We start from the raw sequence: 16133 nt of genomic DNA on the forward strand, positions 1-16133 counted from the left end.
CCCGATTTCTTGTCCTTTGCCTCTTCGATTGGTCCTTACAATCTGGAAGCTCCGCTTATTTTAACGACTGGTTGCGGAGATAACCTGTTGGGTTTGGACTTGTTGAAACGTCTTCATGCAACGTTGTATTGTTCCCCCTCTGGTGTGCATCTTACCTTAGGTGAGAAATTGGTTTCTCCTATTTATTTATCTAAAGACCAATTCCCACCAGAATTGCATTCTCTTCCTGCTACGCTTTGGGCTACAGGTCCGAATGATGTTGGTCTGCTCCAGATTCCGCCTTACGTGGTTACTATTAAGCCTAATGTTAAATTACCATGCATATAAGATTTCCAATGATGGTGAACGAGCTTTGTTGGCTATTATCTATGATCTGGTTCAGAAGCGTGTGGTCGAAGAAACAAGAGGTAATGTTTGTAACAGTCCTGTTCTACCTGTCCTTAAAAGCACTGATCCTTCTCAGCCTCCTGTATATCGCTTTGTGATCGATCTTCTGGAGGTCAACAAGATTGTTGTCCCCCAGTTTCCTGTTGTCCCAGATATCACTGCCTTGCTTACTATGATACCGGCTTCGGCGGCATGGTTCTCGGTTATTGATCTCAAAAATGCTTTCTTCAGCATTCCTATTGCTGAGGAAAGTAGGGATATTTTTGGCTTCTCTCTCGGAGGCCGAAGTTTTCGGTTCAAATGTGCACCTCAAGGAAATTGTGAGAGTCCCTCCATTTATAGTCAGGCTTTAAAATTTCAGCTCGATGCTTTCACTTTGCCCCCAGGTGCCACTCTTATTCAGTATGTGGATGATTTGTTAGTTGCTGCTGATTCAGGGGATGTTTGTAAGGATGTGACTGTTTCACTGTTGCGTCCTTTGTCTGACCTGCATCACAAGGTGTCACCCTCTAAGTTGCAATATTGCCGCCATGAGGTTACCTACTTAGGTCATCTCTTGTTGAAGGAGGGAAGGTGATTGACCCCAGAAAGAATTCAAGCAATCGCGCAAATGTCTGTGCCATCCACACAAAGAGAGGTGCATGCCTTTCTGGGCATTGCCTCTTATTGTAGACAGTGAATTCCGAATTTTTCTTTGTTGGCTAAACCTCTGTTGGCACTTACGCTGAAGGATACACCCCAACCTCTTCCTTGGACTGATGAATGTCAGAAGAGTTTTTCTGACTTACGTACTGCCTTGTGTTCTGCTCCTGTGTTAGGTACTTCAGATTACAGTAAGCCTTTCACACTTTACGTTCACGAAAGAGAAGGTTGCGCGTTATCAGTTTTAACACAACAATTTGGAGACAAACTTCAGGCAATGGCTATTTTTCGGCTACGTTGGATACAGTAGCCAAGGCATTGCCTAGTTGTTTCAGAGCTACAGCAGCAGCAGCGTTTTCCATTCGGCAATCTGCTGGATTGGTACTAGATAACACTCTTGTTGTTATGGTACCACATGCAGTGGATACTCTTTTAAACAGAACGAAAACACAACACCTCACGAGTGCCCGCTTGTCTGGATATGAGCTGGCGCTCTTGGCTAGCCATATACACATCAAGCGGTGTAATACTTTGAACCCAGCAACATTGTTGTCCATTCCGGAAGAGAAAGACACTCAAGAACAGCATGATTGTTTTCTCCGAACAGAGGAGGAAACGAAAGGCAGAATAGACTTAAAAGACACACCACTTGTGGACCCGGATGGAATCCTATGGGTGGATGGGTCTTGTTTCAAACTTCCAAATGGCGAGACGACTGCGGCTTATGCTGTTACCACCTTGTATACGTTAGTGGAGACAGCACGCATTTCACAGAATTCAGCCCAAGCAGCTGAACTAATTGCCCTGACGAGAGCGTGTGTGTTGGCTAAGGGAAAGAGAGTGAATGCTTACACTGATAGCCAATACGCCTTTGGCGTGGCTCACAGCTTCGGTCGTTTGTGGAAGGAAAGATGATTCTTTACTTCCCATGGGACTAAGATACAGCATGGTCAGTTGGTGACTGACCTTCTCGAATCACTTGCTTTACCTACCCAAATAGCGATAGTAAAGTGTAGTGCACATAAAAGAATCATTGATGATGTGGGCCGCGGGAATGCTTTTGCAGACGAGGTAGCGAAAGAGACAGCGAGAGATGCTACGAGTCGCATGTGTGTTGCAAGCCCTGCAAGATGGGTCAGAGAGTGAGGAATGTGTGAGTACACAATAGAAAGTGTGAGAACGATTCAGAAAGAGGCTACTGAGAAGGAATTGAGTAAGTGGAGAGAAAGTACGGGAATGTTGGACGCGACAGGGTGTTGGACGGAATTGTCAGAACATCAGCGTTGGCTGTTACCTGACGCCTATATACTGCCTGTAGTTACTATGGCGCATGGTCCAGCCCACATTAGTGCAAAAGGGATATGTAAACTTCTGGCTTCAGTATGGCAGAATGAATGAATTCCTAAATGTGCGGAGAATGTGGTGAAACATTGCATTGTTTGTTTAATGCATAATTCAGGAAAGGGAACCCCAACTCCAGCAGGTCATTTTTGCTCCCCCTACTTACCCTTTTGAGGTAATACAAATTGATTACATTCATATGGACCGTTGTAACAATCTAAAGTATGTTCTGGTGGTGGTGTGTGCCTTTTCCAGATGGATAGAGGCCTACCCCCTGAAGGACAATACTGCTTTGTCTACTGCCAAAGTCCTTTTGAAGGAATTTTTCCTGAGGTTTGGTTTGCCGCTAATTGTCTGGAGTGACAATGGAAGTGAATTCGTAGGGCAAATTATACAGAAAGTGTGTGCGGGTCTTGGTATTAGGCAGAAATTCCATGCGGCAAACCACCCTCAGTCAGCAGGTTTGGTAGAGTGCTATAATGGCACTCTCAAGCTTAAATTGGCGAAGATTCAGGCCAGCACGAGTCTTGCTTGGCCTGACGCTTTATCTTTGGCGCTTTTATCCACGAGAACTACTGTACATTCTCGTTTAGGACTTAGCCCATATAAGGTCATTTTTGGGCACCCAGCCAATGTCTGGGGAGCACTACGACCTAAGAAGTATTCTGACATCCCATACCCAATGTTGATTGACTATTTACATGACCTCACCCCTAAATTGTGTGTTCTTCACCAACAGGTTCAAAACGCTTTGCCGGAGGCCTCTGCAGATCCAGGTCACTCCATCCAACCCGGTGACTCGGTTTGTCTGAAGAATTTCCAGCGGAAAAAGAATCTGGAACCTCGTTGGGGCCCGCCTCGGCAAGTTTTGTTAGCAACACGTACAGCAGTAAAGGTCGTTGGGAAGAAGAACTGGGTCCATGGTGTGCACTGTAAGAGGGTACCTTTGCCTTTACCGTTTTATCAGTGGGTTCGTAAGGGTATAAGTGACAGGGAAGGCGAAAGGGTCCCTCGATTTGTACCTTTCAGTAGTGCACACCTGGATTGAACGAACTCTGAGAAAGAAGACGACAACGTGTTGCAAGAAGCTGTACCATCACATCTGCGAATGAACACAGTAAATCCAGAGACTTTGTTTCAAGAACAAACAATACCTAATAAGACTCGGTACAACTTAAGATCCAGATCAACGAAAGACAATTGAACTTTCTTTTTCCTTTTTCTGATTACGTTTTTGAGAGACATTTCTTTTTACACTATCCATCAAGTTGCAGGGTCACGGTAGGAGTATTAGGCTGTGACTTGAGTAGTGACAGAAGGTCTGCAGGACTTGCAGTGTCATAGGACCCTCGCAAAAAGTGCATAGAACTGGCCTCGTACTTTAAAAGCAAAATCAACAACATACTGGCTTCCCTTCCCCGGCTAGGTGAGATCTCCCCCTTGGAGGACAATCCTAGCTCTCAACCTGAGTCACAACTGGTGGAGCTGGCCTCTCTCGGTCCAGTCACTAAGGAGGAAGTCTTGTCGGTGCTGAGATCTATGAAGAGCGGCTCCCCGAAAGACCCAGCACCTATTAAATATCTTAAACAGGTGTCATCTACTATCGTTGGCCCTGCGACTGACTTGATAAACCTGTCTCTCGCCCATGGGGTGGTCCCCCCCAGTTGGAAAGGGGCGGTGGTTAAGGCCCTTTTGAAAAAGCCTAACCTCGATCCCGCCGATCTCGCCAACTTTCGGCCTATTTCTTTGCTGCCGGGTATCAGTAAGGTGGCTGAGAAGCTGGTGAATAGCCGCCTTTCCAACTTCTTGGAAGCCAATTCCCTCCTGGGCGACTCCCAAACGGGTTTTCGCCCCGGTCAGGGGACCGACACCGCTCTGCTGGCGGTCGTGGAGAATGCGAGGAGCATGCTGGATTCGGGGGGATCAGTGGCAGTGATCCTCCTGGACCTCAGCGCTGCTTTTGACACCGTGGACCATCAGGTGCTTCTCCAACGGCTGTCGGGGGTGGGGGTCACGGGTTCGGCCCTCAAATGGTTCGCCTCCTTCCTGGAAGGTCGTACATTTGAGGTGTGGGAAGGCCAGGAAAAATCATCTTCTACCCCTCTCCAGTGCGGTGTGCCACAGGGCTCTTCATTGAGCCCTACCTTATTCAACATTTACATGGCCCCCCTGGAGAATGTGGTACGACCGCTGGGTATCAAAATCATCAGTTACGCTGATGATACTCAGCTGGTGGTAGGCCTTTCCCAGTCGGCGCACCATCCCGACCGGCTGCACACGTGTCTTGAAAAGATCTACACGTGCAGCTCAGCCCTAAAGTTAAATGGCTCCAAAACGGAACTGATGCTGCTGGGGAACTCCTCTCCATCTTTGCCCCCCAGCAGCTGGCCAGACTGTTTGGGACAGATGCCCCCCCCCAAGCAGGAGATCAAGAGCTTGGGGGTATGGCTGGAGCAGGACCTATCATTTAAAACCCATGCCAAAAAGACTGCTGGCGTGTGCTTTGGCCTGCTCCGCTCAGCCCAGAAGATTCTGCCCCTGCTCCCAGTGGCCACTCGTAGGCTTCTCATCCAGGGATTTATCATCTCGCGGCTGGATTTCAGCAATGCGCTATTCCTGGGCGCACCCGAATCTACCCTGAATAGACTGCAGCAAGTGCAGAACGCGGCTGCCAGGCTTTTGACGGGTCTCCCTAGGCGTCAATCTGCCCGCCCGGCGTTGAGGGCACTGCACTGGCTCCCTGTGAGGGACAGGGTGAAATTCAAGTCACTCTGCATCGCCCACAAAGTTCTGCACGGGGTGGGCCCACCTATTCTGGAGGAGATGGTCCAGCCCTATAAGGCCTCTCGCTCCCTTCGCTCTGACCACCAACATCTCCTTCAGGTTGGCAGGGTGAAAAAGGCAAGAACTGGTGGCAGAAGGTTTTCAATAAATGTGGCCTCCTTGTGGAACTCACTGCCCTTACAACTGCGCTCCGAAGCCAGTCTTCTTAGGTTCCGTAAACTTTTAAAAACTTTTTTGTTCTCTGTTTAATTTTTGCATTCTTTTAGTAGTGTTATGTTCTGATAAGCGCGGGGATGCCTATTGGTAACCAGGCGCTATACAAAACTCAGAATAATAATAATAATAATAATAATAATAATAATAATAATAATAATAATCACAGCTAAGTGATCTAGGAAGATTGCCGTGAGCAACGCTTTAGAGAATGGATATTAAAGTGGAAAGCAGTGATAAGAATGCAGAAATGAAATGTAAATATAAAAGAATATTGGTTAGTCCATGTGGCATAACCTTATGTATTTGAATATGTTCATGTATTTTATTGGCTTGTGTGAGTTGGGTTGTTCACACTATGCAGCAAGCACCTGTTCCAACTTCTGTCTCTTTGTCTTTTTCTACCACTGCCTCCCCACATCAGTTTCGCACAATCCCAGAACATGAGCTAATTAGGAGAACAGAATACTTCAACAATTCATTTATTCAGTTATTGCATCAGCATCAACTGGTAGTCAATACTACTGACTGTTGGGTCTGTGGGCTCATGCCCAATAACACAGAGAGAGGGATGCCATATTTAGTCCTTCCATTTTCCTACGAAGGCTCCGCTTGGGCCTATTTGGCCATGTTTTCTAATGTATATCAAAATCAACTTCGATATCCTCCTGGTAGTCCATATGGTGATGGAGCAGATTTTAGTCACAGTTCTTTGATAAAGGGAATAGTGGCCATGGCTAGAATTGCTGAGATTAGTAAGATTCCTGTTGATGAGAAACGAGCATATGATGGCTGGCACATGACTTGTTATGTTACTAGCCTTACAGATAAGGCTAGACGAAGGAGATCCCCACCAATTTTGACTGTACCTCATCGAGGTAATTTCTGTCTACAGATCAATGGCCAAAATGTTAAAAATCAACAGGAGAAGAGTGTCTGTTCCCATACTTGTATCTATTCACCTCAGATTTCTTCACCGTTAGTGCCATCACAAGGCACGTATTTTGTTTGTCATGATAGAGCCTATACGTGGCTTCCTACCTATTTTTCAGGCACTTGTTATGTGGCTTTCCTTCTTCCTCCAACATATACTGCTCCTTCAGGTCATCATAAAAAGAGATATGGCAGAGGGGTTATTGATTCTAAGGACACAGCAGGACAAGAAGGAGGTGACTTTATCAAAGGGTTGCTTCCTTTCTGGGGCTCAATGGCCAACAGCAGAGACATCAGACAGCTAGTTCGTGTTGTTGAGGCTACCATAAATGTAACTTCTGGAGCCTTGAGTAATCTGAGAGCCGAACTTCAGGCGGATCGTCTTATGACTTTGCAGAACCGGATGGTTTTAGACATTGTCCTTGATCGTGGAGTCTATAAATTGATCGGGTCTAGTTGCTGCATTTATATTTCTAATAATGCCCCTACGGTATACCAAGCCATCTGTAAGTTGCATATCATTTCAGAGTCTATACATCAGGACACAGGAGATTAGTCTGTGATGGGATGGTTTTGGGGACTACTGTCCATTTGGGAGTGGAAGATATTAACCTTCCTTGGAATGGTTTTGGCCATCATTTTCTCTTCTTTTCTCTGTATACAGTGTGGCCCTGCCATCTGCGGTCTTTGTGCCACCATGTGTGTCCCAAGCCTGTGTCACAGAAAACAGAGAACATTAACATGATGTTGCAGCAACAGCTCGACGACCTCATGGCCATTGACATCGACTCAGATTAACTTGAGTCCTTTGTGTTTTGCCTGAGTAATGGCAAAAGGAGGGTCTGAGGTTCTTTGGTCACTGACTTCGTCCCGTATTTAGCCGCCATTTTGTGTCTCGTCGCCATTTTGTGTTGCCCTCAGTCAGGCAGCACGGCGAACTGAGTGTTTTTGCTTTTCCCAGCTGCTACGTGTCTCTTCGGTTAAAGAGTAACCCCCTGCCCTTATTTACGAAACCGATGTCAGGGTCTGGTTGAGTTCGCTAACCCATGTCTGGGTTGATTGATCCCTGTCTCGACTGACTATTTGGCTTCTCCTATTCTTTCCTTACATTATCTTACCCGACTGGCCTTCGCTATTCTCTCCTTGTATTCTCTTGTTACACAACTATCCTTTGAGGCACACAAATACGTCCTGCCACCTGAAAATTGGATTGTCGGTACTAGCACTGATTAATTTGTTGGGAGGGGTAACACACGGGGTTTGAGAGAGGGGCATAATTGGGATACCTGATAGCTTGTTTTCCAACTTTTCCTATTGGCTTGCTTTGTATGTACAGGGAGTAAATGTTGTAAATATGTGTGCTATAAAAGATTGTGAGCCACGGACTAAAGTGGCAGTCTCCTCAGAATCTACTCTGTACGTACTTCTGGGACAACTGTGCTTAGCTGCAGCTAATAAACCTGTTTTTCTACGCCCAACAGAGTGTCTCGTGTCTCTGTTCGACAAGGCAGGTGAACTTGGGGATTTAAGACGTGCCCTGCGCCGCCAGGCCCATAAGGCCCGGTTCTCCACTACGAGTTTTGTCATGAGCCATCGAGGGGGTCATAGAGTTTTTCAACTGCAGTGTCCATTTCAAGAAGAATGCCTCCACCACCACCAATTAAAATACAGCACTTCATTAGAATATTTACATACAATTCCATTTATAGTCTGAGTGACAGGATTTACATTCATCACTGTTTCTAATAACTAGTGAACTTTGTATTCTAATTGGTTCCCCTTCTGCACTAGAGTTACTACTTGGATAGTACTTCTTAGGACATCTATTTTGATCTATTTTTGTAGAATATCATTGGACACAACTTCTCCAGATCTCAATGTTCTTTTCCTCAAAATCTGATTCTTATATTTTCTTATTATTTCTCTGTATTTTTAGATGTTTTCATGACAAATGATGGTAAAGTACTCCGAACGTTGTGAGCCTCAATTCTCACACCTTAAGCCATTCGGTTTGATTTATTCTATACGAGTGCACCCTCGATTGCAAGGTATCTTTCTGTAAAACACATATTCTATATCCATTTTTTTACTAGACATTCAATGCAATCTTCATATTATAAACTCTCATTTATCTTACTTTCATTACTTCTTTAACCTCACATAAAAAGTATAAGTACTAAAGTTCTTTTGAATAAATGTAAGACGGGGGATCCATTAGGATGAAAGGACGGTGGAGGTCTAAGAATGGAGATCGGTGGAGAGAACAGGACAGTGGTATGAGATAAAGAGAAACAAATCCAGTCTAGTGGGTGATATGAAAATATTACTAACAAGCATATTGATACATATCACTCCCTCTTGCTACACATACATTGATTCATCATTCAATTCGCCTCCTCTTTGACTGTACATCAGTGCCCCATTTCCTCTTTCCCTAAATGGGGCCTACTAAAAAATGTTCCTTTTAAAATCAAAGGAAGACATATGGGAGTGTATGATGTAATAAATGAGAGAATTTCAAAAAGCATTCTCAAAGTGCAGGTGCAATACAGTCAGTACCTTGAGACAATAAACAGCTGTATTTTTCTCATTCATTTAGTTCAGTAAAGAGCTAATTGCTGGGATGGGACCGATCAACCTCCTGTTGGCGGTCCCAACTCAGCAATTAGGATGCGACCAAACACAGTTCAGTCACACTCCTAAACTTTACAATGGGAGCATGCATTCCGACCAGATTGCATGCTCTAATTGTAAAGAGAAAAGGTGCAGTTCATCCCTGCACCTCAGACACCTAAAGGTGCCTGCCACGGGGTGCAGGGATCAACAGGGGGGGCACCATAGGAACCTACACGGCCTCCAAATGGAGACCGTGACCCCATGGGTGCCCTGCTGGCGGCCCCAAGTTGACTTCCGACAACCTTTCTGTGTCGGAAAGGCTGGCACAGAAAGGCTGTCAGAAGCTGACATTGTAATCCCTGGAACGGAAAGTACAACTCTTGGCATTACTGGAGGCATTCTGAATAGCAGACTGGCTCTCTGAGCCTGTCAAAAACCATTTGGAAATCCAGTTCCGATTCCTTTCCGACCGACTCCATCCAAATGGGTCAGTCGGAAATGAATTCGAACATCTGATTACGATGCCGTAGGAACAGCTCCGACCGAGGAACTGAGCCATTTACTACGGTATCGTAATTGGCCCCAAAATCGTAATGAGGGCCATTGACTCGTGCTTCGTGCAAAGGCTCTTTTCAGGAGAGGGCCAAGGCGAAAAAGTATATGGATTAATTATTTTTGCAATGAATCAGATAAATTGAAAGTAATGAGAAGTAACATTACACAGAAAAAGGCCTGGTGCTTAAAGAGCATTATCAAAGGCACTTAAACAAACTACTTTCTTGTTGTAATTACAATTGTTTGCTGTTTATTTTTCTCTCCTCAACAAGTTAAGTACACATCCCTCCAACTTACTCAATACAGTATCTTCCGAAAACAATTTTGTTGGCAACAAAAAGTCCTGAAAAGCTGTAGAGTTCCAACAAGTGTCAATTTATCAATACCAGATAATGAATTTCAATATTAGCTTAAAGTGAAATTGTGCAAAGACCAAGCAGACTCCGTCATAGCTCCGCACCTCCGAGACGTCATCAACTGCTCCTTCAATTCCGCTACCTTCCCAGAAGACTGGAAACACGCTGAACTCACCGCCCTTCTGAAAAAACCAACAGCAGACCCCACCGAACTCAAAAACTACCGCCCCATCTCGCTTCTTCCATTCCCGGCCAAAGTCATCGAGAAAGCTGTCAACAACCAGCTCGCCGCCTTCCTCGAAGCCAACAAATCACTCGACCCCTCACAATCTGGCTTCCGAGCCAAACACAGCACTGAGACCGCCCTCATCGCAGCAACAGACGACATTCGAACTCTACTGGACAATGGAGACACAGTCGCCCTCATCCTCCTCGACCTCTCTGCAGCCTTCGACACAGTCTGCCACAGCACCCTTTTACAACGCCTCAGAAACATCGGAATCCAAGGAAAGGCACTGGAATGGATCACCTCGTTCCTCACCGGAAGAACCCAGAGAGTCCGCCTCCCACCATTCAAGTCCGAGGCCTCTGAAATCATCTGCGGCGTACCACAAGGATCCTCACTCAGTCCCACCCTCTTCAACGTATACATGAGCCCCCTCGCGGCCATCGCCCGCCAACACAACCTCAACATCATCTCTTACGCGGATGACACTCAACTGATCCTATCTCTCACCAAGGACCCCAGCACCGCCAAAACTAACCTACACGAAGGAATGAAAGAAGTCGCCGAATGGATGAAACAAAGCCGTCTGAAACTGAACTCAGACAAAACAGAAGTCCTCATCTTAGGTAAATCCCCCTCTGCATGGGACGACTCCTGGTGGCCGGAAGCCCTCGGAAATGCACCCATCCCGACAGACCACGCACGGAACCTTGGCGTCATCCTGGATTCTTCACTCTCAATGAACAGACAAGTCAGCGCCGTATCCTCTTCCTGCTTTAACATTCTTCGCATGCTCAGAAAAACATTTCGCTGGATCCCCTCCGAAACAAGGAAAACAGTCACCCACGCTCTAGTCACGAGCCGACTGGACTATGGAAACACCCTCTACGCAGGTACCACCGCTAAACTCCAGAAGAAACTACAACAAATCCAAAACGCCTCAGCCAGGCTCATATTAGACATCCCACGCAACGAACACATCTCTGGTCACCTTAAAGACCTCCACTGGCTACCCGTCAATAAGAGGATTACTTTCCGTCTGCTTACCCACGCACACAAATCACTCTACGACATCGGACCAGATTGCCTCAACTCTCGACTGTCCTTCTACACCCCCTCCCGCCAACTTCGCTCTTCCAGCCAAGCCTTCGCCACTGTACCTCGCATCAACAAGACCACCATGGGAGGCAGATCCTTCTCATACCTGGCTGCCAAAACATGGAACTCACTCCCCGCTTACCTTCGCCTCACCCAGAATCACCTAGCGTTCAGAAAGCAGCTTAAAACGTGGATATTTGACAAATAATCCTCCTCCCCTTCCTAAGCGCCTTGAAACCCTCTGGGTATGTAGTGCGCTATATAAATTTTATGACTTGACTTACCTAAAAGGCAGGTCTTCCCATCTCCTAGGGGGTACCGCTGGTATCTTGGGACAGTGTATGGAGGCAGCAAGTGGAAGGTTTTCTCCAGTAAGGGCTCAAGCCTGGAGGCGGAGGGATCGGCAGAGTGAAAGAAGCTGTAGACTTGACTACAAGATGGGCGAACCCGGCAAACTGTGGAGAAACACAAGGGGTTACTTGCCTGAAAAGAGTAGGTGGGCAAAAAAGCCAATGATTTACAAGAAGATGTTCATGGTAGGTCTACGGCTGCTAGGCCAAGACACATTTTCAGATAATCACCTACTATGAAAATGATCTTCATTTTTATTCATTGAATGTAAAAGGTCACTTGTGGACCACGTTGAACAAGCCACATGCTCAGATTTTGGACCATATTTATGAAAGTGTTATGCAACGCAGCGCAGCAGCCAAAATAGTGTGATGTGTTGCGTAACAGGGTAAGAGCAGAAGAGTGTCATATCTACAGATATATGGCACTCTCCACCCCTCTCCCTGGTGCCGGCACAGAATTTTGATGCTGAGGACCACACACACCCCTTTGGGACATAATGCAAGGGTGTGTGGGAGAGTCTAGCAAAGTTTTTGTAATGGAAAGGTTTTTTTTCCGGTACCACATACTGTGCCTAAACAACTTTTAAATCTTTTCCTATTTTGTAAGTTTGCTGTTAAGTGCAGCACACATGCAAACTAAGAAAAGAAAGGAGAAATGAAAATATTTCTCCTTCTAATGCCTGCTTTCAAATTGTGTTATTTTTTTGGTACAGAACCCTGTCTACTATTTTGCCTCAAAAACCATAGGTGGTTCCACGGAACGCCCACGTACCATCCATGGAACGCCCCATTGGTGCACGGAAATGCACAGCAGTATTAGCACTGCTGTGCGGCTGATTTCAGACTACTTTCTAGCGCAAAACAAGTTTTGTACTGGAAAGTATATGTCTCCAAAAACATCTTTTGCTGCAAACTCAGCGCAAAATGTTTGCACTATGATCATGGTCTTATGTGATTCTGTGGCTGTGGAGTTTTCCGCATAATGATGGATTTACTACACTTACCATATTTTACCATTTCCAGCATAATTTGAAAATTTTTGAAAAAACTAAAAAAAATCAACAAATATGTTTTAGCTGATAGGGATCAAGGATCATAATTTACTTAAAAACGCATCAAATATGGTGCCCTACAGTGGCAGGTTCTTTCAAAAGGGTAACAGGCCATCTTTTAGATACTTAGTGTAGTCGATTTTAAACTGGTACACCTCAATGAAAACCTTGCAGAAAACTATTTTAAAAGTGAGTTAAAATGATGAAATAATTTTGCCACAGAATGCTGCATCACACAGAATATTTTGACTTTTCTTGTAGCATAGTTTTGTCAACTCTGCTGCATACTTTGTTGCACCTTTGCTGCATAATTCCTGTGGCCCTGATTACGATATTGTGCACATATCAAATTAAAACCTTACTAAAACAAAATTGTAAATAAACTCTTTCAAAGTATAGCTTTATCACGGGGATGAGGTGAAAAACAAGCATACCTATCCCTTGGAGGGGGTAAACTGAAAGGATATAATACACTGTGGAATGCAGCTAATGCAGACCTTGATGTCAGCCAACACAGAAAAAGTGCACAATGTCACACTGCATATATTTTCACAAGGATGTGGCTACTGACTCTAACACTTTCAACATCCTGTGCTGCACTAGAGAAACATAAGGGACAGAAGTAGAAACATTAGGAAAATCAGTTTCCTAATTCTGATTCCCTCCAAATTGCAATTAGGAAATGGGTATTCCTAAGGTATGAAATTCATTGAGTTTAATTTAGGGATTCCTTGTGGGTAGCAAATAGACCCACTTTCCGCATATTAATGAGGCAAGTCAGAATTTAAGACCACCACGTCTGTGATTGCTTTTAATAAAGCAATTTTTTTTTTTTAAATGCATTCTATTTTCCTTCAAGGAAAATCAAATGAGATTAAAAAGAAAAAAATGTAACCTTGAAGTTTAAATTTTTAAGAGTACGCAGTGGTCCGGGGAACCACTGGCTGCTCTTAAATATTATCATTTATATTCTCAATGGTGAAGGGATCGCTTTGGTGCCCCTTTCCCCTTAGCTGATGAAGTACTACCAGTTTTATATTGGTTGTAAAGTATTACTATTTTGCGAACTGACTTCATTCGTAAAACAGTAATACATACATATTGATTCGGTAATTGGAAGGGATGCCCTGAACACACCCCTTCCAAATACCAAATCACAAATTTAAAATGTGATAAGGAACAAGTTACCAAATCACATTTTACATTTTATATATTTGAAAAAGCATTTTACAGTCACAAACGGTCCAATTCTGCGAATCCTTCCGTTACGACCAGATAATTTCTTTGTAGATCGGGCCCTAAATTAGTAAGAGCCTGTTCCAGTTGTGACATAGATATGATCACTGAAAACCTGAAAATAGGACTCACCAATTCTTGTTAACTTAATTACGTAATTGATTACATAATTGCACAGCTGTAAGTGTATGGATGCACTGTTTCACTGACTAACAAGAGGAAAAACAACACTTTGCACTGGTCGCTTGGGCCAAACGTTCATGTGATTTCTGTCATCTGGAAACAGCACCATAACTAATGCGATCTATGTAACCCATGTTATGTTATGTTATGTGGTTTTGTAAAGCGCACAGCTGCCCCAGCAAAGGGGCGTCCCGGCGCTAATCCTGAAGCAAAAAACAGAGCTGAGATCAGGAAGAGAGAGACAAATAAAAGTATTTTCAAAGGAATAAATGAGTTTTGATGGCTTTCCTGAATTGAAGCAACTCTTCCATTTCCCGAATATGGACTGGTAGAGTGTTCCATAGTTTTGCTGCTAAGAAGCGGAAAGAACGTCCACCCGCTCTGCTTCGCTTGAACCGGGGGACCTCAACCAGGTTCTGGCCAGCTGAACGTAGAGCCCGCATGGGCACATACATGTTCAGCAAAGGCCCCAGCATTTTAGGGGTAGACAGTTTTAAGATTTTAAATGAGATACATAAGGTCTTAAACTGTTTCCGCTGAGCTACAGGAAGCCAGTGAAGTTTCCGGATAGTAGCAGAAGTAGAACTAAAAGGGGACAGACCTACTAATGCTCTAGCCGCCGCATTTTGAATGCGTTGCAGACGGGTAATTTCCGCCTTATTAGCACCTAGGAGCAGTGAACAGGCATAGTCCAATCTGGACAACACCGTAGATTGAACAATTAGCTGCCTAGTAGCAGAGTCAAAGAATTTCAGGACAGCTTTAAAGACTGCGTAGCATGCCAAAACAGGTGGCGGCAACTTTTTTCGTTTGGGTGCCAAAACTTAAAGCTGAGTCTAACCAGACTCCCAAGTTTTTCACTTCTGTCTTAGGTGTAGGAGCTTTCCACAAAGTAGAAGGCCACCAGTGGTCTCCCCATAACTCAGTATTTCTGCCAACCAATAGCACCTCTGTCTTCGCGGCGTTAAGTTGTAAGCAGTTAGCTGTCATCCACTCTGCTACCGCGGCCAGACCTGCTTTGAACCTTACATGGTCCATGGTGATACCTTGCGAGAGGGCGACCACTAGCTGCATGTCATCAGCGTACGACACGATGTAAAGGTCCCACGCTTTGGCGACAGCAGCCAGCGGGTGAACGTAAAGATTGAACAGGGTTGGGCTCAGAGCCGAGCCCTGAGGGACACCCTGCCCAATAGAGTACGCCCTGGAAAGGAAGGAAGGAGTGGAAACACGAAATGATCTGTCGGTCAGGAAAGACCTAAACCAGGCAAGGGCCATATCCGTGATCCCTGCCTCTTCAAGCCGATGGAGCAGGATCTGGTGGGAGACAGTGTCAAAAGTGGCACTGAGATCTAGTAGGATCAGTGCCACTGTTTGGTCGTGGTCGAGAGAGGCCCAAAGATGCTCCGTTGTAGCCAAGAGTGCCGTCTCCGTGCTATGACCGGCGCGGAACCCATGCTGAGTTTCATCCAGAGTGTCATTGGCATTTAAAGCGTTGGTAAGAATAGAGTTTACATGGGCCTCAGCAATCTTCGCAGCCCAAGGTAGCAAAGAAATAGGCCTGAAGTTTTCAGGCTTCAGAGGGTCTAAGGTGGGCTTTTTGAGTATAGGAGAGACCCATGCCTGTTTACACTTAACTCGCACAATGGCAGCCGAAAAGGAGACATTAATAAGACTATGTAGCGGGGCTGAACAGTACAGAGAAGAGTCTCTGAATTGGGCAGGCTTAAGGGGATCCGCCGGGGAACCAGATTTAATAAGCTTAGTTAGCTGATCGAACTTTTCCTCAGAGATTTCGGGAATAACCAATTGCTTAGAGGCAGGACTAAGTCTCGTTGCCGAGATACAGCAATGCTGTGTCACAGGGGTAAAGGTTTTATAAATGCCCCGGATCTTCTCCACAAAAAAGGAGGCTAACTCTTCGCACTGAGTCGCCGAAGTGAAAATATTGTTAGCGGATTTTTTTTGTGCTGAATTCTTTTAGAATCTTAAAAATAAACTACGCCGGATTAGAGCTAATTTTTATTTCGGAGGCATAGCACTCCACCGTGTCCTGCAGATGGCTTTATGTTATATCTTAAGTTCTTTTAGATAGCAGGACTTTTTCTCAGAGGAATAATCTTTTCTCCAGTCGTGTTCGTATCTTTTACAGATCTTC

General features: G+C 45.0%; 1 protein-coding gene across 1 annotated transcript in view; it reads right to left on the reverse strand.

Moving 5' to 3' along the window:
- Positions 1-16133, reverse strand: part of PITPNM3 (PITPNM family member 3) — a 1845859-nt gene that overhangs the window by 236051 nt on the left and 1593675 nt on the right. The window contains exon 10 of the mRNA XM_086954539.1: positions 11436-11606. Within this exon, the coding sequence (XP_086810665.1) occupies positions 11436-11606 (171 nt within the window). The remainder of the gene's footprint in view (positions 1-11435; positions 11607-16133) is intronic.

Source organism: Lissotriton vulgaris, chromosome 2_1 (assembly GCF_964263255.1).
Source record: "Lissotriton vulgaris chromosome 2_1, aLisVul1.2, whole genome shotgun sequence".
In the NCBI taxonomy this organism is placed as follows: domain Eukaryota; kingdom Metazoa; phylum Chordata; class Amphibia; order Caudata; family Salamandridae; genus Lissotriton; species Lissotriton vulgaris.